At 37.1% G+C, this 22,991-nt stretch overlaps 1 protein-coding gene across 11 annotated transcripts in view; it reads left to right on the top strand.

Annotated features, from left to right (window-relative positions):
* LOC106875156 (uncharacterized) overlaps nt 1-22,991 on the top strand; it is a 416,143-nt gene that overhangs the window by 173,653 nt on the left and 219,499 nt on the right. For all 11 annotated transcript variants that reach the window (XM_089365264.1, XM_089365262.1, XM_089365259.1 and 8 more), the window contains one exon: nt 6,469-7,020. In XM_089365264.1, coding sequence (XP_089221390.1) covers nt 6,481-7,020 — 540 coding nt within the window. In that variant the 5' untranslated portion in view covers nt 6,469-6,480. The remainder of the gene's footprint in view (nt 1-6,468; nt 7,021-22,991) is intronic.

Below are 22,991 nucleotides of genomic sequence, written 5' to 3'. Positions count from 1 at the left end.
TGTCTGTCTTTACGTTCTGAGTTCAAATTCTGTCGAGGTCGACTTTGCCTTTCATCCTTTCGGGGTCGATAAATTAAGTACCAGTTATGCACTGAGGTCGATGTAATCGACTTAATCCCTTTGTCTGTCCTTGTTTGTCCCCTCTATGTTTAGCCCCTTGTGGGCAATAAAGAAATAAGAAACGTTAGCACACCGGGCAAAATGCTTAGTGGTATTTTGTCTGTCTTTACGTTCTGAGTTCAAATTCTGTCGAGGTCGACTTTGCCTTTCATCCTTTCGGGGTCGATAAATTAAGTACCAGTTATGCACTGAGGTCGATGTAATCGACTTAATCCCTTTGTCTGTCCTTGTTTGTCCCCTCTATGTTTAGCCCCTTGTGGGCAATAAAGAAATAAGAAACGTTAGCACACCGGGCAAAATGCTTAGTGGTATTTTGTCTGTCTTTACGTTCTGAGTTCAAATTCTGTCGAGGTCGACTTTGCCTTTCATCCTTTCGGGGTCGATAAATTAAGTACCAGTTATGCACTGAGGTCGATGTAATCGACTTAATCCCTTTGTCTGTCCTTGTTTGTCCCCTCTATGTTTAGCCCCTTGTGGGCAATAAAGAAATAAGAAACGTTAGCACACCGGGCAAAATGCTTAGTGGTATTTTGTCTGTCTTTACGTTCTGAGTTCAAATTCTGCCGAGGTTGACTTTGCCTTTCATCCTTTCAGGGTTGATAAATTAAGTACCAGTTACACACTGGGGTCGATATAATCGACTTAATCCGTTTATTTGTCCCCTCTGTGTGTAGTCTTTTGTGGGCAGTAAAGAAATAAGAACAGCTTACTCAAGAAAGTAATGTACATGCAAGTGGCTGACCACTCTGCCGACGCTTGTACCTTTAATATAGTTCTTAGAGACATTCAGCATGAAACAGAATATGACAAGAATACAGGTACAGCTCACTTTTGCCAGCTGAGTAGGCTAGAACAATGTGAAATAAAATGTCTTGCTGAAGGACACAATGTGCCACCAAGTATTGAACTCATGACCTTACGACTGTGAGCTGAGTTCCCAGGTCACTAAACCATGCATCTTCTGACCATTATACTTAGGTGTGATGTGGAGCCAGTAAGTGTATTATGATGTTGCTGCATGTGATTATGGTACAGTTAGCAGTGATGCGCTACTACCTGACATGATGCAGGACTGCTTCACATGACCACTTGTGGTAGATGTGATGTATTATGGCTAATGTTATCTGGTACTGCTTGGTTGAAATGTGGTACTGCTATGTGTGACATGGTAGTGCTGCTTGTGACATGGTACTGCTACATGTGGCATGGTACTGCTATGTGTGACATGGTACTGTTATGTGTGACAAGGTACTGCTATGTATGACATTGTGCTGTTATGTATGACATGGTACTGTTACATGTGACATGGTACTGTTATGTGTGTGACACGTTATTGCTGCATGTGACATGTTATTGTTGCGTGTGACACATTATTGCTGCATGTGACACGTTATTGCTATGTGTGACACATTACTGCTATGTGTGACACGTTACTGCTATGTGTCACATGGTACTGTTATGTATGACATGGTACTGTTACATGTGACATGGTACTGTTATGTATGTGACACGTTATTGCTGCATGTGACACGTTATTGCTATGTGTGACACATTATTGCTATGTGTGACACGTTACTGCTATGTGTGACATGATACTGTTATATGCGTTATGGTCCTTACTGCAAGATGTGATACAGAACTGTTAGATATGAAGCAATATTGGTAGCTGTTACCCAATATTGCTTAATAAAATATGTTACTGCTATTTGTGAATGTATATTTACTATATGTGACACAATTTGCCTTGTTGTAGAATGGTGCTGCTAGATATGAAGTGATACCAATTCAAACAGGTATGTAAATAGTGGTATAAATGAAATGATATGGAATTCTGGGTGTGTAGTGTGATTTGGTAATGTCATAAACAGCTGTGGCATAACATTGCAACAGAGAGTTGTGATTTTGCTCTGTAACAGCAGACGTGATGCAATATTGCAATAGACAGAGGTAAAACAATACTGCAACAGACAAATGTGACATAATCACCTGATCATGCTACTTGCATGGATTCCTGTGACCTTCTGTTGCCACCCAATTCTCGAATTCATATTTGAGTTGGGAGCTTGAGGCATAGCGGGCGCCACCCCTATGGATGTGTTGCAGTTGCTCTCTTAATAAGTCTTGAAGATCCTGGCTGTTGATCTTTTCGGATTCTTCCACTCAGCATCAATCTAAGAAGCACCACTGGCCTAGTTCAGCTCTTGTTCTACCTCTTCACAACCTGCCATGCTGCAGTCACATGACTTCACTGTATCCATGCTAGGATGGCTGAACAGGTCCCATGCCTTACCAAAGGGCAGCCTGTAATTATGCAGAACACAGTTGTCACTCCATGAGACATTTTTGGAATACCCACATACCTAATGTGACATAATACAGCCAGTTATAACACCATGTGACATGATGCTGCAACAATCAGATGTAACATTGAATTTACTATAAGGTGTGATGTGATGCAGTGATTGAAAGTAAGGTTTTGTATCCTCTGACTAGTTTGCTTTCTTACTCTACTAATAGTATGGGATCGTTAATAAGCCATTAAGTTTTTGTTCTTAATGAAGCAATTAACTTCAAGGTCAGTATGAATGTATTTGTGTGTATGTGTTAGTACATATGCATTTGTTTACATGTTCATGCATGTTCTACAACAACTTGTTAGCAACCAATTAAGTTTTTCTGAAGACTAACCAACAAGAGTAACTATACTTGATTACTTGACGTATTAGTAATAACAACCAAATCTCTCTTGATTCACATCTTGTCTTCTTCTGAAAACGGCACAATAGACCCATTAAGAATGTCTAAAGCAAAAAGATGGGATGGTCGTGGGTGAATTACCTTTGGTCATATATCTGTCTGCACAACCAGGGCTGACTTTTGGTATAAGCAACAAGAGCAGTTATCTTGTGCATGAAACTATAAGGGAGTCTCCTCAAAGCCATATTACCTACTGGAAATAATAACCAAATCCCCTTTGGCTTGTACCCTAGCAGCTCGAAATAGGAGGGAATAATATAATCTAAGATATAATGTCTGGAGAAACAAAATAGAATGGCTACGATTGGAAAAGCTTTGACAAAGACAAAAAAAAAAGCATTAAAATAATATAGTGCTGTTAAAAATTTGTTTTTCTTGTTTTGTTTCCTTTGGCTCTGTGGGGACATGGGACGTGACTGTGTGGTAAGTAGGTTGCTGCCCAACCAAAGACTTGTGTGTGTATCTGAAAGATGGAAACTGAAAGAAAACCATCATGTGTGTGTTTGGGTTCCTTTGTGTTGACATCATGTGATAGTTGTAAAATGACTGTCACAGTGATATTAACAGTGTCATTCATTCCCAAAAGTCTGAGAATGTGTCTGGCCATGGGAGAAATATTACTTTGCTTGGAAACAGGAGATGGCTGGTGGCAGGAAAGGCATCCAACCATAGAAAATTTGCTTCAATAAACTCTCTTTGACCCATGGAAGCATGGAAAGTAGACATTTGATGATGATGATGATGAGGAGGAGGAGGAGGAGGGTTGTGTGTGTGCATGTGTATTTCTTGGAAAATACTTGTGATAAAGAAAGCTATCACTGGTTTAGTCAACTGGCCAACATGTGCTTCATGGTAGGTAAGTGGTTGAAGACCTATATTTTATGTGCTAGTTGCTGAAAAGCCATAAAGGATTTTTTTTTCCTTCTTCTCTGAATGGTGTCCAACATATAAACCTTTTGCAACATGAGTGTTAGAAATTGTCCTCAAGAGAATCGGTGTTTGATTCTGTACAAAGAAGGGGAGGGGGAAAAAAAGAAACGTAAATAAAAAAAAACATATACGAAAATGAAGAGGAGGCCGAGAGAATTACATGACTTGCTTTTCCTTTTCCACTGTGGTTTATCAATTGATGAGAGTTGATTATTTTGATAAAAGTTACATGATGGAAATCTTGTTACCCAAAATAGATATGCGAAGGGTCATGAAGTTGGTGTGGGTGAGGGAAAGCTATTTCAGATAAAACGACGCTATTATTGACTGAGTACCTAAAGCTTCAGTTTCCATTTTTGTTTGTATGTGTGTGTGTGTGTATTGGTTATATTGATTGTTTATTTCTTTTTAATTTTTGGTAAGTTCCATTCCATTTCATGGGTTAAGTGGAATATATTCTACTAACTAATTATGCTGTGAACATAAAAGGCAACAGAGTGGAAGAACTGATTGACAACCTGATAAAACATCTTATGCTCTGTGTGTGTGTGTGTGTATCTCTCTCTCTCTTTTTCTCTATTTATATATATGTGTGTATACTCTTTTACTCTTTTACTTGTTTCAGTCTTTTGACTGTGGCCATGCTGGAGCACCGCCTTTAGTTGAGCAAATCGACCCCAGGACTTATTCTTTGGAAGCCTAGTACTTATTCTTTCGGTCTCTTTTGCCGAACCGCTAAGTTACGGGGACATAAACACACCAGCATCGGTTGTCAAGCGATGTTGAGGGGACAAACACAGACATCCAAACACATACACACATACATATATATATATATATACATATATACGACAGGCTTCTTTCAGTTTCCGTCTACCAAATCCACTCACAAGGCATTGGTCGGCCCGAGGCTATAGTAGAAGACACTTGCCCAAGATGCCACACAGTGGGACTGAACCCGGGACCATGTGGTTGGTAAGCAAGCTACTTACCACACAGCCACTCCTAAAATAATCATCATCGTCATTTAACATCTTCCTTCCATGCTGGCATGGGTTGGAGGGTTTGACAGGAGCTGGCACTAGACTTCTGTGTCTGTTTTGGTAGGGTTTTTACAGCTGGATGCCCTTCCAAACACCAACCACCCGGCAGAGAGTGGATATATATATTCGCCATGATAGATCGCTAGCCACTACACATTCTTTATGTTCTCTCCTTGTTTCTTTTTGTGTTCCTTTCTGTGGAAGGGCGTAGGCTCAAAACATTAAAGACTTTTTCACTTCCCAAGCGTTATACTAATACAGCTTGAATTCTACGAGATATGGACTCGTACAAAGTTTGAATTGTTTCCAAAGTAATTTTTGTCCATTCTTCAGCTAAAACAGTCTCCAGTTCTTGTAGTGATGATGGTGGAGGATATCAACTCCTTACTTGTTTATCTAAAATGCACCATAAATGTTCAATAATATTGAGATCTGGGGACTGTGGTGACCAGATAAGATGTTCAACTTCACTAGAATGTTCCTCGTGCCATTCAGTGACAACTTTAGCTGTGTGAATTGGTGCATTATTTTGTCCAATCCCTGTGTTCACACATACATTATACACACACACACGATTTTTATGTATATATATATATATATATTTAAGTATGTGTATGTATATACATTATATATATATATATATATATATATATATATATATATATATATATATATATATATAGGTGTGTGTGTTGAATTAATCAGGGACTATTTCATGACTTTGAGATTTTGATGATGTGGTTGTTTATGCTTAGAATGACATTGTAGGGTTGGTATGAGAGGCCAGATCTGGTCAGTTTGAACATAAAACATGGAGAATCTTTTGGCCAGATATGGTCAGTTTAAATACCAAAGGATTAAATGCAGTGTTTAGCTATTTTCATAACCAACTCACCTGAGACCATTCCTGGTTCTGTGATATGAGACAAATTTCTTGCTTTAAAGTGCATTAGCCTTCCATCAAAACTTCATGATAATATATGTTCTAAATGCTCAGCTTAAGTATTTTAAAATTTTCATTATTTTCAAAATTAATTGTACCAAAGTCAGTGAAATTCAACAGAAATATGACAACAAAAGTACTAAACCTTACAATGATACATTACTTGATGCATATAACCATAGTTTGTGAGCTGCAGTTTCTTTCTTTTCCACTAGTTCCACTATTTTATTTATCAGAAAGAATTACAAATATTCTTTATTTCCATTTTCTAAATTTTTTTTCCTCGCTGTTATCTTGTTATCAGTTTTTTTTTTATCTTTTTTTTTTTTTTGTCCAAGAACATTTTTTTTATTTGTCTTAACCAGTGACTATGACTGGCATTTGGTATCTGTTTTATAAACTATAACTAGAAATTTGTTTTCACTAAGTAATATTTGCAAGGTTTGGAATCTTGATCATTTGAGGACAATTCTTTCTGGTGCATTTAACCATTTTATCACTACCATCACCCTTAAGCATCTGATATAATTTTATTGATGATTTTATTTATTTATTTTAGATTGTTTTTTTTTATCTTTTACCATTTTTCTTCTCTTATTTTGCAGTATGAAAATAATTGAAATGCTTTTTTTTTTTTTTATAAAGTATAACATTGCAGTTTTCTTTTCATTTCAGAGTTCTAAAAAGATGACTGAAGGGTCGTCGCCAGTATTGTCACCTACCAGTAGCCAAACTCAAGAGAATAGTGTGGACGATGTTGAACCAAACCCTTCGTGCGTAGAAAACATCACCAAAAATATTGGTGCAACAGTCACAACTGTTGTTACTTCCAGTTCTGCAATTAAGCAAGAGCCTGTTGATTTTGACAACGACGAAAACTACCAAATCTCATTCCAATCTCATTATGATAGCTTTAATTCTTCAGATTTAAATACAGGCCTGGTTCGGAACAGGCACAAACGTTGTATAGTAGATTCCAAGTTACCATTGATAAAACTGAGTCAGATAAAGTCTGTGTATGATAATAGGAACAGTGCAGGATCCACTACAATCAGGCAAATGTTTGCTCTTAAGAAGCGACTCAAACAAGAACCATTAAATGGTGGCACAGACAACTGGTTGTCTCAAAAGACCAAAAGTAAGGACTTACAGGGGGATTTTGCTGTTGATATGCATAGACAAGCTGATAACAGTAATTCCCCATCTTCAGAGGCTGAATTTCCCAAGGTAATTATAATTATATTCCAATTCATTCCATATCTCTTGTTGCTTCAATATTATGTTTTCAGTTTTCAACATTTGCTGTTTGCAACACTTGTTCTTTTTGCAAGGAAAATATTTGATTAGTTTTACAAATGCAATGATCTTTTTAACTACCAGGTAACCAGAATTAAACCTATATATATACATACATATATATATATATATATATATATATATATATATATATATATATATATATATATATATGCAGGAAGTAAATAGACACCTTTAATTTTCAAAATATTTTATTTTATATTAATTGGTTGAAGGAGAGGTTTTCTTTTAGCTACTCGTCCATAATACCCAAGCTTATGCAGATATGTAACACATGTTCTTGAACTAACTTCTAGCTGTTTTGCAATATAAGAAGCCTTCGAACGAGGTTCATTTTCTGCAATTCTCTTCAAGCAGCAAAGCTTCCTTTCCAAGGGCCCAGTTGGCCAGGATGAGAATTTGTTGATTCTTTTCCTTGGCTTTTGAATTACACTATAATTCTATTAACAGTAGCAAGAGGAATTTGATGATTTTTGGCAATTTTTCACTGGATAAGACCAGCCTCAGATTGCCCAACAATACGACCTCTTTGAAAATCTGACAGTTCTGCTGAATTTTTTGTGCATGGCATGGTTACTCTTTGCAAATGTTTAATATAATGGCATCTGGAATGAAAAAGAATAATTACATTGTAAATTCTACACCACTGAAATCATATTAAGACGCTTAGATCATAAATTTTGAAAATTAAAGGTGTCTATTTACTTCCTGCATGTCTATATATATATATATATATGAAAACGTGTGCATGTTATATCACATTCTACCTGAGGAAGCACCAACACACAGTTGTTGCCAAAAAATAATTATATAGTAACTCTAAAGGATAATCTTATATAAGGATATATACACCTTCTCCTTGACGTACAATCGAGTTCCATTTTGACTGACAGGTCGTGACAGGTCGTATGTTGGATTTATATTTTTCCATTCAAACAAAACTGATGCATGACAGTGACTGAATGAGAGACAGTGGCAGGCAGTGGATGCCTGGGTCTGAGGGAGGCCTCCGTTGCCAGATACTGCCATAGTTATCTTACACACAGCTGCCCAGCATCCGAAAATCAGTTTTATTTTTTTGTGGTTGTAAACATGGTAATCTAAAGCTGGTGTCCAGTGAAGAAGCAAATGTAATCTTCTATTTTCCATCTTCATATTATACTATTCTTCTGTGTGTGTGTGTGCATTTGTTTTTATGAAAAGTTATATAAATCAGGAGTGGCAGTGTGATAAGTAGCTTGCTTCCCAACCACACGGGTGGGTAGAGCAATGTAAATGAAAATTAGGTGTGGTATAAGTAAGTTTGTAAACAGAAAGGAGAAATGGTTGTATACAAACGGAGAAATGAGAAGGACAAGAGGAAAGGATATGCTTGTGAGGTAAAGATGAACAGGAAAGGAAAGTTGAGACAGTTTTTCTGGTTTGATAGTGGTTTGTTTTCATTTGAGCTCAGTAAGTCATGTATGTGAAGCAGTCTGTCAGAACTACATTTGTAAAGGGACTCATGTTGCAGATGTGTAATATTCAGGTCACAACTTGTGTTGATTGAATTTTTTTTTTATGAATTGTCTAGATTCTTCATATATAAGATAGTGCATGCATATGTGTGTGTTCTACCTGTTTTCATCAGCAGTGTTGCGTCAAGCAAAAGTTAACTTAGCCACTCCACAAATGAATATAGACAGATAAAAATAAGAATCAGACTGAAATAAACTCTATAGTTGCTGAGGCCAATTAAATCCTTAAAGGCAATACTCTAGAATAACTCTCATGCTATGACTGAAATAAAAAGGAGAATATATATATACTTTGTTTTTGAATCTAGTTTGCAAGATTCTTTATGTGAATCTGTATGCTAAAGCAAATTTTGTTGTGTCTGGTTAGTGTGTTACATATTAAGACAGTATGATTCTTTCCAGAAACAGCGCAATATATATATATATATATATATACATATATATATATATATATATATATATATATATATATATATATATATATATATATATATATATCTTTGTGTGTATACAGCAAACAGATGCACAGCCAGATAATATATAATACCTTGTATGCATACATACATGAATGCATGCATGCATACACACAGACATACATACACATATACATACATACATACATACATACATACATACATACATACATACATACATACATACATAGGTACACCTCAACATTATATCGGTAATTGGTTCCAAGACGTGACTTAAGCTGAAAATCGTAACATGAAAAAACATTTTTTTTAAAGTATATTAGCTTTTAATAAATGATTTGAACATATTTTCACATGTATTTTATATTTTTCCACTTCAGCTTTTGTCTTTGGGGGTTTTTTTTTTTTTGGTTTTTTAACTTTTAAATCTTCACTGAGAGACCAATGTAAAGTCAAATAAATCAACTGAAGTTGAGGTTTATTTTTTTTCCAATTAAAAAAAACAAAACAATATAAAGTTGTAAAAGTTCTCACCAATAGTGACGTAAGCTGAGGTGTGTATGTCAGTGTGTATTCAAAATTGTACAGAAACAAAACGACCAAAAGACAGAGACTGGTGAGGGAACAATAAGCATTAGTTTGACAATGAGGGAAAATGGAAGAAGTCTTTGATGTTTCAAGCCTATGCTCTTCTATGAGAAGGAATGAGGAGAGAAAACAAATGAAAAGAAAGAAGAAAAAGAAAGAGAGATATAAATATTTGTGTGTGTGTAGGGGTATGAATATGTATATATACTGTACACATATTTGGAAAAAAGCAAGAGAAAGAGTACAATGGAATAACTACAGGTGTGAAATATCCAGTATTTCGGGATATTTTATCCTATGTATATAAGTGTGTGTGTGTGTCTCTTTCTCTCTCTCTCTCTCTCTCTCTCTCTCTATATATATATATATATATATATATATATATATATATATATATATATATATATAAAAATAAGCAACACAGATTTCAAAGGTGATTGCAGTACGCACGTTTCATGCTACTTCAATTTTTATATATATATATATATATATATATATATATATATATGCACTTCAGAGCAAAACTATGTAGATTGAATGCAATTGACTGTTGAAAAGTGTAAAAAACAAAACAAATTAATTATTGTCTGGAATATAAAGTGGGAGACAAGTCCATTTGTACATCAGAACTTTTGAGTAGACAGCTAAGAGTTAAATGAAACACAACTAAACTTACTCACTTTCTTTGTAAATGAGGGAACACTGATATCAGTTAGTAATGAAATTCTTATAATTGCCATGTGCATGATGAACACTGTATAAAAAGGTGTGTCAGGGTGTGTTGTCTGTCATGTGTATAGTTATGTTAGATATCTGAGGGGAAATGTAACTGTGGAAAAGGTGTGATTCAGTAACAGAGCTTACTTAACATGCCGTTGATGATGCCAGAATTTACTGCTATTTACTGTGTGTGTGTGTGTGTGTGTGTGTGTGTGTGTGTGTGTAGATAGTGTATGTATATATATATATATATATATATATATATATATATATATATGGTATTCATAATAGCTTCATTCTTCCCTCATCATTATACAGAAGCCTTTCATTTTCTTTCTCTCTCTCTTTCCTCTCTCCCTCTCTCTCTCTCCTCTCTCCCTCTTTCTCCTCACACACAAACATGTGGGGAAAATGAAAAGGGTGAGGGAAGTCTGGAGGTCCCACCACTTTTAAATCTATCAACAAAGGAAGACCCTTCTCCTGAGTATCATATCTTAAGTTTGTGTCATAGAGGTGACAGACTAGACTTTAATCTGTCACATGTTCCAACCGTTTTGGTGCTACCCTGCTTGAAACCAACCCTGGTCCAGTTTTAGTGTGATTTAAATTAAAACTTTCTATCAAAATTTCAGGTTAAATTATGTTCCAAAAAACCAGGTTAATTATGACAAATTCTTCATCGTTTTCAAAATTAAGTGAAATTAAGGCTGTGAAATATGGTAGCGAAAAGGGGGTGACACCACCCCTGGGCTTCAGATGTCTTAACCATTTTGTTATTGTACTTCTATCGAAACGTACTACCTTTGTTTCAATTAACTTCTGAAACAATGAAGGATTTATTGAAATAACTTTGTCATTATTAAACTAGAGTTTTAAACATAAATCAGCATGGAATTTTGATGAAAGGTTTCACTTTAAATCACTTAAAAAGAGGAAGTTTATGTTATAGACCAAGGACCAGTTTCAGACAGGTTGGTAGCAAACATGTTTGAAGTCCCCACTGACGCCAGCAGTCAGGGCAGGTCTTTACTCTGAGGATAAATTCCTCCCCCACCTCCATCAGTCTCAGAAGCCCAGAAAAAGAGCCATGGGTACTACACTTCCTCCTATGACTAAGTTTATAATAATAACAACAACATATCTGGAAGTAGTTTGCTATGACTGCTGCATGGTGTAATTTATGCAGCCAATCAACAAGCAGATGATCCCATCCCTAGACTGTGTGTGTGTGTGTGTGTCATAAGTAGGATGACCAAACCTTAGCTAAAGGTAACATACAATCATCTTTGTTTTGGCAATTGTGTTCATGTGTGGGTAGGGAAAAAAAGAAAAAAACTAATAAAGGTTAAGAAAAAAAATTCAACCAACCACAACATGACTTATGCTGTTTAGTATCAGGTAGCAAAAACTCTGTACGGCTTTTGTATGTAAACATCCTTGAAGTGTACATACATGTGTGTGTGTGTGTGTGTGTATACACATGTCATCACTCTCTCAGGCATTCATCACTCTCTTACCAGCCATTATGTATTTCAACTTCTAAAAGAAGTGGCATTTTGTCTGTCTGCACATTCTGAGTTCAAATTCCACCAAGGTCGACTTTGCCTTCCATCGTTTTGGAGTCAATAAAGTACCAGTGAAACACTGGGGTCAATGCAATCGACTAGTCACCACATTTCAGGCCTTCAGTAGAAAGGATTATTATCATTGTTATTATTGTTGTTGTTGTTGTTGTTATTAAGGTGGCGAACTGGCAGAATCATTAGCATGCCAGGCAAAATGCTTAGCAATATTTCGTCTGCCATTACGTTCTGAGTTCAAATTCCACTGAGGTCGACTTTGCCTTTCATCCTTTCGGGGTTGAAAAATTAAGTACCAGTTGAGTACTGGGGTCAATGTAATTGATTATTCCCCTCTCCCCAAATTTCAGGCCTTGTACCAATCGTAGAAAAGGATTATTATTATTGTTATTCCTTTCTCTGTATGGTTTTTCATACATTTGGCAGGTTAGAGGTGGGAAATAGGTGAGCAGACCTAAGAGTGTTGTTAAATTGAAGGTCACATATTCAAGATAAGCCAAAGAGATTTTTCTTTTCCTTTCTTTCTCTCTCTCTTTCGTTTTCTTCTTCTTCTTCTTCTTGCACACAAAGCAAGCTTAGCTTATGGTTTCTGCAACTATGGGAAAGACTGAAATGAATGAATGAATAATCACTGAAAGAACAAAACCAACACTGAGAGGAAAACAAAATTTATAGACAGACACTCAAATCCCACTAAATTGCAATATCAACCCTGTATTTGCTGTTGCCCCCCCCCTTCATCCTGATCCTCCGCCTCCTCCCCTCCCCATCATATCCACTGTCTACATGAAGAGTGGCTATGGTGGTGGTGGTGATGGTGCAAAATTATGATGTCATAGCTGTAGAGAATTTGAAAACCCAAACCATCTCCCCCATTGTTTCCCCGCCCCTGCCCATTTTCCTCTCCTATACTCATATCACCACCACCACCACTGACGCCTTTTACCACCATGCTGCCTGCCCCTCGTCCCTACTCCCACAACCACCCCACCCACCCACTTTTCAGGCCACCATTTTCCCAGTCTACTGCTCTCCACCATTTACTCTTGGCACACAAACTACTGCCACTTTGCACCTTGCCGTCGCTACTAACACCCCACCCACGCCCACTTCAACTGCCCCCCACACACACACACCCATTTCCCTCGCCAGCTCTCCCCTTGAGTGTCACACCCGCATACGTTCTCATTTGCTCCATACCTCAACCACCATGCTACACCGCCACCCACCGCTAACTTTACCATTCTCAGACTGAAAAGCTCCATACTCATTGTAATGACAAGATTCGTTGTTGTTGTTGTGGTGATGATAGCGGTGGCGGCAGTAGCAGCAGCAATGCTGGAACTGCCTGTTAAGGTATTTTGAGTTTTCTTTCTTTTTTTTTTTTATTATAAATATTTTAATTATTTCAGCAGTTTTATTATTATTATTATTGTTATTATTATTTTTTTTTTTTTTTGCATACTTTCACTGCACAAATGAGTGCACTTCTATGTAACTCGGGTATGTGCAGTATTCTGGGTTTTATTAATGTTTCTTTCTTCTCTTTCTTACTCTTTATTCTTTTACTTGTTTCAATCATGCTGGAGCATCGCCTTTAGTCGAGCAAATCGACCTAAGGACTTATTGTTTGTAAGCCTAGTACTTATTCTATCGGTCCCTTTTGCCAAACCGCTAAGTGACGGGGATGTAAACACACCAGCATCGGTTGTCAAGCAATGCTAGGGCGGACAAACACACACACACAAACACACACACACACACACACATATATATATACATATATACGATGGGCTTCTTTCAGTTTCCGTCTACCAAATCCACTCACAAGGCTATAGCAGAAGACACTTGACCAAGATGCCACACAGTGGGAATGAACCCAGAACCATGTGGTTGGTAAGCAAGCTACTTACCACACAGCCACTCCTGTGCCTTAGTGAACGAAATCATGAAATCAGCCGTGTTGTCTTATTTATCATTCTTTCAGTGCTCATATTGCACTGTAGTTCCAATATCTATCGTTAGGTGTCGTTGTCACTGGTGATTCCCACGATTGTTTTGAATTCAGATTTGTTTATGTCTGTTTATTGGCTACTTTCTCATTCTCATTCATTTGTGACTTTATTTTTTGCCCCCATGGCTCCTAAGAAAATTCATAGTGAAAGTGCTAACCGTGATGCTATAATGCTGGAAGAACAGGACTGGGAATGGTTATTACCGCTTTAGCCTAGAGACAAGTAAATTCGGCCTAGCCTAGCCTAGAGACAAGTTTATTTGACTTAAGTCGTGTCTCCTGGAACCAATTAATGACGTAGGGTGAAGTATGCCTGTTTACTGATGTATAATATATATATACATAGAGAAAGAGAGAGAGAGAGGCAATTATGTGGATAAACAAATTGGACACATCAACTGTATTAGATACATTCATACCCAAAATATAATATACTAATATATTTAATATATTTGATGTGTCTAATTTGTTTATCCACATTCATTTCCTCTATACCCGTTCAACTTAATCCTTCTTATAGCCTTTCTTTACCTTGTGGTATTGATCCCCCCTGAAAAGACATCGGAGTCGAAGTTTGAGTCTTTTGAGCACTACTTAATGTCTTCTATGCAGAGAATATCTGAATTTCATCTGTGGACTATATATATACATATATACTTGGAAAAGGATGCGTGGCATTCAATCATATAATAATAAATAAATATATGCATATATCCATACATATATGTACATACCTACATCTATATGTATACATACATGCATATATGGGTACAGGATATCAAAAAAACATTAAACACAACGAGAAACGAAAACAGAAAACGAATGTAGATGAAACAGGGACAACTGACGAAGGGTTATACTCTTTATGTTGCATGTCTCGTTTCTCAGTTTGTTTTTCTCATTGTTCGAAAAAAGTTAGTTTTCTATGTTTTCGTTTTCATGCTAATGTTTCTCATTGTGTATAACGTTTTTTGTGATGTCCTGTACCCATATATGCATGTATATATACATATAGATGTATCTATGTACATATATGTATGGATATATGCATATATTTATATATTATTTATATTATATTATATATATATATATATATATATATATATATATATATATATATATATATATATATATATATATATATATTTGGCAGTACATATATTAAAATTGGAATGATGGATATATATATATATATATATAGTTTGGTTTAGATTGGGTAAGCAGAAATATGCAATTGACCATTCACAGACTCTCCATTTTCTACAGTTTCTTTTACCATTCTTTTACCATTCTGCTAGTTTCTCATAGGGAAAGCTGTGGTCTTCCATTACACTCAAAGACTCTACCATCTCAGCTAGTGACAAGTTTTGTTTTTGTTTCTTTTTCTTTTTTTTTCTTTTTTTATTATCTACTTCACCTTTACCCAGTTTTGTCAGGTATTAACTTTTATTTATTTATTTATTTGCCAACAACTTAGCAATAAATTTTAAAATTTGCTTCTTTTATTTCATTTCGATTTCAGTTTGTTTTTGTTTTGTTTTTCTTTGTATCTATAGATTCTGCTGTTGTCTATTTTTTTTTTTTTCCATTCTCTTCACAACTGTCTGTTACTTCAGGCACTGCTTTATATTTGTTGGCTTCCTCAAAGACAGAAAAGTGTGTTTTATTCATTTTTATTTATCTTTTTTTTTAGTTATTTACTTTTCCCTTATTCTTCACCAGATATTATTAATGATTATCGTTAAATATTAAAAGAGCAAGCAAAACCAGATTAAATTCCATTCTTTAGGTTTTGAGTTCAAAGCTCTTTAAAGTTAATTTTGTCGTTCTTCTCTTTGGTGTGCATGTATGGAGGGGTAGGGTGGGGGCAATTCAAGCACTTTTCTTACTATGCTAAGCCTTAGTATGTAAAATAATCCAACACCTTCCTTTGATAAGGAAATGCAGATAGTCATCTCTCTCCTTCTCCCTTTTGTGAAGGCTATAGCCAAAAGAAGTTGTGTGGGTAACATCATTGAAAGGTTTTAGGATGGGGATTTTCCTCATGGGCCAAACCTTCATCAAAATCCTTAAGTCAAGTAAAGCAAGGAGTTTGTAGAAGGAAGTGCTAGCCTCCATTACATACTAGAAAAAGTGGGTGAGTGCAGTTGAATGAATCTATTCTGTGTAACAAAAACTGGTTGATAGCATTTACCTTTTGTGTACCAGGGTATTCCTGAATTAAACGAAGCATGTCGTGAATTACATGACTGGTATTATAACAACCCTGCCATTTGTTTTTGTTGGGGTAGGAAGCGCTTTGTTTTTTGGTTTTTTTAACTCTTGCACTGATCCCAATGTCTTGTTCCTTTTTGATCAAGGAAATTATTATTATTATTATTATTATTATTATTATTATTATTTGGCAGAATCAATAGAGCATAATGGGTGCCTTGTAGTGTTTGTTCTAGTTCTTTATATTTTGCAAAGAGACACAATGAAATCCATTAAGACATTCGAAGTGATGCTCTAATGATTCTGCCAGTCCCACTGCCTTAAATTAATGTTTAGAAGATAACTAAATAAAATCAAGACACATTAGATTTTTAACTCAGAGCTGATAGGTTCAACTCTAAATACAATAGTTTTTGATTGAATCAACCCCAATATATGTCTGGTATTTAATTTATCAACACAAGGAAAAGAAAAGTTGATGTTGAACTAGGTAGGGTTTAAATTCTGAACATGACAACACAAATCAAATTTAAAGTTTTTTCCAAGAAAGCAGTCATTTGTTTGAGACAATACCTGTATCACAACTCTCTCTGCTCATTGAATCTGTAACAATTGTTGCTAACAAGCTTGAAATACCAACAGCAGAGTGTCAACTGTTGTATAGTTTTGCTCAGTGTATATCCCTGCTTAAATTAATTGTGCCTTCTCATGAATTTGTTATGGAAGAAATAGTTTCAGTTTATAAACATTTCAGGTGATAAATTATCTTCAGGAACAAATTAAATTCATAGACAGAGGTTTCAGTGTATATAGTATGTCTGACATAATGTCTTAATTTTGTGCCTGTTTTTGTCAAAACTGTTATAGTGTTTTACATATTAGACTGCAGTTTTACATATTGGACTGCACTCCACTGAAAGATTTCAAGTCAATTAAACTGACACCAGTACTTATTTCAATGTGCGACACTTATCATTATTTATCACACTCTCAAGTTGTGGGACATAAACAGGGACTTTATTATTTTTTTTGTTTAGTTTTTTTTTTTTTTCAAGTGGCTTCAACATGAAGATATACAAAAGGACAGACACATACATTCGTGAATGTATGTACACATACGCACATGCATGCAAGCATGCACACATACACACACAACCATAAGTGGAACTTGTTTGGATTTACATGACCTTGATCTTCCAACCATCTGTGTCGCCCATGTCATGTGATGGTTACTCTCAATGGCATCCAGTGTCAGTTGTTTGCTTACGAATGTACATCTTTGAAAGTGGTCGTAATAACATTAGCTGCATTGCAAAGAAAACAACAAAAAAAAACCGGATGTCACCAACCAGTTCCTCTTTACTTCTCCAGCAGTCTCAAGCAAAATGAATCTTTCTCTGATGGTGTCTGATATTTTTGGAAATGTGTGTGTGTGTGTGTGTGCATGTATATATGTGTGTTTGTGTGTGCGCTTGTATGTGTATATATGTGTGCACGTATGTGTATATATGTATGTATATATATGCATGTATGTGTATATATATGTATGTATATATATATATATATATATATATATATATATATATGCATGTATGTATATATGTGTAGGGGTGTGTATATATGTGTGTGTTTGTGTGTGTGCATGGATGTGTGTGTATGCACGTGTGTATATATGTGTGTGTGTGTGAGTGTGTGCATGTATGTATATAAGTATGAACATGTATGTGTATATATGTGTGCATGCATGTGTATATATGTATGTATATATGCATGTATGTGTATATATATGTATGCTTTTACTTTTACTTGTTTCAGTCATTTGACTGTGGCCATGCTGGAGCACCGCCTTTAGTCAGCAAATCGCCCCCAGGACTTATTCTTTGGAAGCCTAGTACTTATTCTATCGGTCTCTTTTGCCGAACCATTAAGTTATGGCGATGTTAACACACCAGAATCGGTTGTCAAGTGATGTTGGGGGGACAAACACAGACACACAAACACACACACACACAGACATATATATATACATATACATATATACGACAGGCTTCTTTCAGTTTCCGTCTACCAAATCCACTCACAAGGCTTAGTAGAAGACGCTTGCCCAAGGTGCCATGTAGTGGGACTGAGCCCGGAACCATGTGGTTTGTAAGCAAGCTACTTACCACACAGCCACTCCTATGCCTATATATGTATATATATGTATATATATGCATGTGTGTGTGTGTGTGTATGCATGTATGTATATGTGTGTAGGTGTGTGTGTATATATACACATGCAGTGGGACTGAGCCCAGAACCATGTGGTTCGTAAGCAAGCTACTTACAACACAGCCACTCCTACGCCTATATATGTATATATATGTATATATATGCATGTGTGTGTGTATATGTGCGCACGTGTGTGTGTATGCATGTATGTATATGTGTAGGTGTGTGTATATATACACACGCAGTAGGACTGAGCCCGGAACCATGTGGTTCGTAAGCAAGCTACTTACCACACAGCCACTCCTACGCCTATATATGTATATATATGCATGTGTGTGTGTGTGTGTGCATGTATGTGTGTGTGTCTGTGTCTATGTATATATGATGGTAGGCTCTTGTAGTCCAAGAAAGATGGCTCTGCAATTTCTTGCTGCACAAAATGAATTGCTTATAGTGGATCAAATGTATGTGCTGCACATTAGCTCACTTTCTTCATCAAATTGACATTACCTGAACAGGTGCACAGTATGCCATGCATCACAAGTTTAAGTAATCACTAAGCAATGTGAAATGAAGTATTTTGCTCAAGAACACAATGTACTGGCCAGTCTAGCAATCAAAACACAGGTGTGTGTGTGTGTTTGTTTATATATATATATATATATATATATATATATATATAGTTAAAATTTACAGAAAAACAAAAGACGAAGACAGGTGTATAAACAACAAACAGGTGTATTAGTTTAACGCTCAGGAAGATGAGAAAGTCTTTTACGTTTCGAGCCTGTGCTCTTCAGTAGAAAGAAACAAGAGAAAATATAGAGAGAGAGAATAAAAAAGGCTTTAGAGGGTTGTGGTCAATCATGGCAGCTGGCTGGATAGAGACAGGAGAGCTAGGAAGAAGGGGAGATAATAAAGTATTGGTGATCCCAAAACGAAGGTGCACGTGTGTGTGTATGTGAGAGTGTGTAAGTGTGTGCATGTGGATAGGGGCTGGTGACCTTGATGTGTGGATGTGTGCGTCTGGAATTTGTAGGTGTGTGGATGATGGTGTGGGTGCTGGGAAGTGGTCAGTGCTAGTGTGTGTGTGGTGTGGTGGTGTTACACATGCACACATGTATATACAGCGACCTTCCACACATTTTCTGTCTGTTCATTTTATACATAAAGCATTAGCTGGCAAGCTTGAGTTAATAGTAGAAGACACAGGTTCAAAATGCCATGCAGTAGGACCAAGCCTGAGACCAGATGTTGTTGAGTGAACTTCTTAACTACATACCCATGCCCAGATCACTATAAATGCCTGCAACAACTGAGTCAAATGCTTCTCTCTTTACAAAAATTAGTTTTGTTTCTAAGGAGAAAAAAATCATCAATAAACATGTTATTGATAGGAAGATAGCTGAATTAATAGAGCATACATGCAAGTTCAAATTCCACCAGGACACCCAGCTCCCACAAAATTTGGTATAGAGTCTCCCAACCATAAGGTTCCGAGTTCAGTTCCACTGTATGGCACCTTCTATTTATAGTCTTGAGCTGATCAAAGCCTTGCAAGTGGATTTGTTAGACAGAAACCGAAAGAAGCCTGTCAAATATATGTCATCATCATCACTTAATGTCTGCCATTCATGCTGGCATGGGTAGGACAGTTTGACAGGAGCTGGCTAGGCAGAAGCTTGCACCAGACTTCTGCAACTGTTTTGTTGCTAGGATTTTTATAACTGGATGCCCTTCCTAACACCAACCACTAAGCAGAGTGGACTTAGCACTTTTTACATGGCACAAGCACAGACAAGGTCAGTTTTGGCAAGGTTTTTACAGCTGGATACCCTTCCAAATGCCAACCACTTTACAGTGTGGACTGAGTGCTCTTTTATGTGGCATCAGCACTGACAGGGTCACCAAGTACTTGCAAAACATTAAAAAAATTGTAGGAAGTGACCTTGTGTCAGATGATGAAAGGTTAGAGTGTGACAGAGAGACAGAAACAGGTGTCTTGCTGTAGAGGAGGTACAAGGTTACCTGGCCGGGGAGAGAGAGAGAGAGAGAGAGAGAGAGAGAGAGATCAGGTATGAAGATAGAAACAGGCACACTGCCACAAAGGAAACATGGTTACCCAACCTGAAGGAAGTGCAGAAGGAGAGTGGGAGTGGGAGACAGCAAGATAGAGATGGTTGCAAAGTGCCAGGCATACTCACAAGGGACAGGAATCAGAATATAAATGAAATGGCTGAGTAAAGGAAGAGAGAGATATGGATGGGGGCAAGTGTCAGGGCATACCCTTGAGGTTCGAACGCCATAATATAAGTGGCAGGATATTGCGAAGAAGTGTGATTAGAGAGTGCAGAGGTGGGGTTGGTGAAAACCTGGGTGTATATAGAGTCGGTGGGGGTGGCTACCAGACAGCAATGAAACAGAGGAAGAGGGCCATGAGAACAGGGTTGGAGAGTAAAAGGTAGGTGTAGTGTATGAAGGAGGAAAGGTGAGGAAGAGAAGAGATGTAGATTGGTTTGTTGGGGTAAGGTGTGTGGAAAGTTTTCTTGTTATGTGTGGGTGGAACACAGAGGTTGGGGGCTAGCGGAGAGCAATGATACAGTGGCACAGGGCCAAGGGGATACAATTGGAGAGTGAGAGGTAAGCACGGTGTATGAAGTGGAAATGTGAGGAACTGAAGAGATGTAAAGATGTAATTTGGTTTGTTGAGGTAGAGTGTGTGAGAAGTTTTCTTGTTAAGTGTGGGTGGGACATCATCATCGTTTAACGTCCGCTTTCCATGCTAGCATGGGTTGGACGATTTGACTGAGGACTGGTGAAACCGGATGGCAACACCAGGCTCCAATCTAATTTGGCAGAGTTTCTACAGCTGGATGCCCTTCCTAACGCCAACCACTCAGAGAGTGTAGTGGGTGCTTTTACGTGTCACCCGCACGAAAACGGCCACGCTCGAAATGGTGTCTTTTATGTGCCACCCGCACGAGCCAGTCCAGGGGCACTGGCAACGATCTTACTTGGCTTGCCGGGTCTTCTCACGCACAATACATCATCATCATCATTTAACGTCCGCTTTCCATGCTAGCATACACACTTTTTTCGATCATTAGACTGTGACCATGCTGGAGTATCACCTTGATATATATGTGTGTGTGTGCCTGTCCCTATCACCACTTAACATCTGGTGTTGGTGTGTTTATGTCCCTATGACTTAGCCATAAGTACAGGGGTTGATTCACTTGACTGAAGATTCTTCAAAGTGGTACTCGAGCATGGCTGCAGTCTATTGATTGAAGCAAATAAAATAATAATCATTATTTTCAGTTGGAGTGGAAACTGTTCCTTAAGTTGGCAGCAGGTTATGCATTGGTGACCCCGGGTGTGGAGTGGAGTGGGGGTTTTGGTTTGGCACAGCTTATTTGTACCTGTAGCAGAGTAAGACATGGGAAATAGTAGTGAGGTGACATCTCAGGACATTAGTTAGGCCTGACAGGTGAAATGTGTCAGATTATAAACCTATCTAACCCATGTAAAATATAGAAAGGAGAAAAAAAAAAGCCCCATGAAAATGATGTTGGTGTTTAGTGGTGACAGCGGAGGCCATGATAATGATAACAATCTGGAACTGTGTGTGACAGGAAATGTATGAAGCTGGCACCGAGTGCATAGCAGTGTTTTATAGTTTCATGGACTTACCAGGTTTTGAGTTCAAATCCTGCTGAGGTCAACTTCTGGCTTTTTATCCTCCTTCTGTCGGGGTCAGCTGATAAAATAACTATCTATGACATGCTGCAGGCAAAAGGGGTTTCAAAGGTCAGTTTACTATCCCAAGTTGCCTTTATACCCAAGCCAAAAGAACCCTCTTATTGTTTTATGCTAATCATAACTGTCATTAATATTTATAACACACATGCACACACACACACACACACACACACACACACACACACACACACACACACACACACACACACACACACACACACACACACACTCACACACACGCACACACATATACACAGAGCAAGATTTGTGTGTCTGATAATGAATGTGTATCTTTCTCTCCCCCTCTCTCCCCATGTATATGTATGCATGTGTGTGTATGTATGTAATGTGTATGTGTTTATATTGGGTCATCCCATAAATAATGCAATTTCTTTCAATTGCATAAACCAAAAATCAGAGTGGGATGAAATAAACTACTTGCATCAACTTGCTATAAAAGCAGGTAGTAATTATTCCTTGTTCTTATTCTCTTATTCTTAGTACAATTTTTGAAGAGTGCAGTCCGATTTGAATAGTTATTTTTTCAAAGCTATAATGGAAGTGACAAAGGAGCATATTTGGCATATTTTGCTTTATGAGTTCAATAATGGCAATAATGCAATAGAAGGTGCAGGTAATATTAATGCAGTATATATGGGGATCGGACAATAATTGTAAGCCAGTGTCAATGGTGGTTCCAGAAATTCTGAGCCAGAAACTACAACCTAGAAGATGAGCCTCATTCTGGAAGATCTGTAGAACTCAATGAGCACATCCTGCAAACCCTGGTACAATAAAATCCCATTGAAACTGTTGAGAAACTAGCAGAGAAGCTTGGATT

The sequence above is a fragment of the Octopus bimaculoides genome, chromosome Z (genome assembly GCF_046866305.1).
Source record: "Octopus bimaculoides isolate indiv1 chromosome Z, ASM4686630v1, whole genome shotgun sequence".
Taxonomy (NCBI): Eukaryota; Metazoa; Mollusca; class Cephalopoda; order Octopoda; family Octopodidae; genus Octopus; species Octopus bimaculoides.
This window is presented reverse-complemented; position numbering and strand designations above follow the sequence as displayed.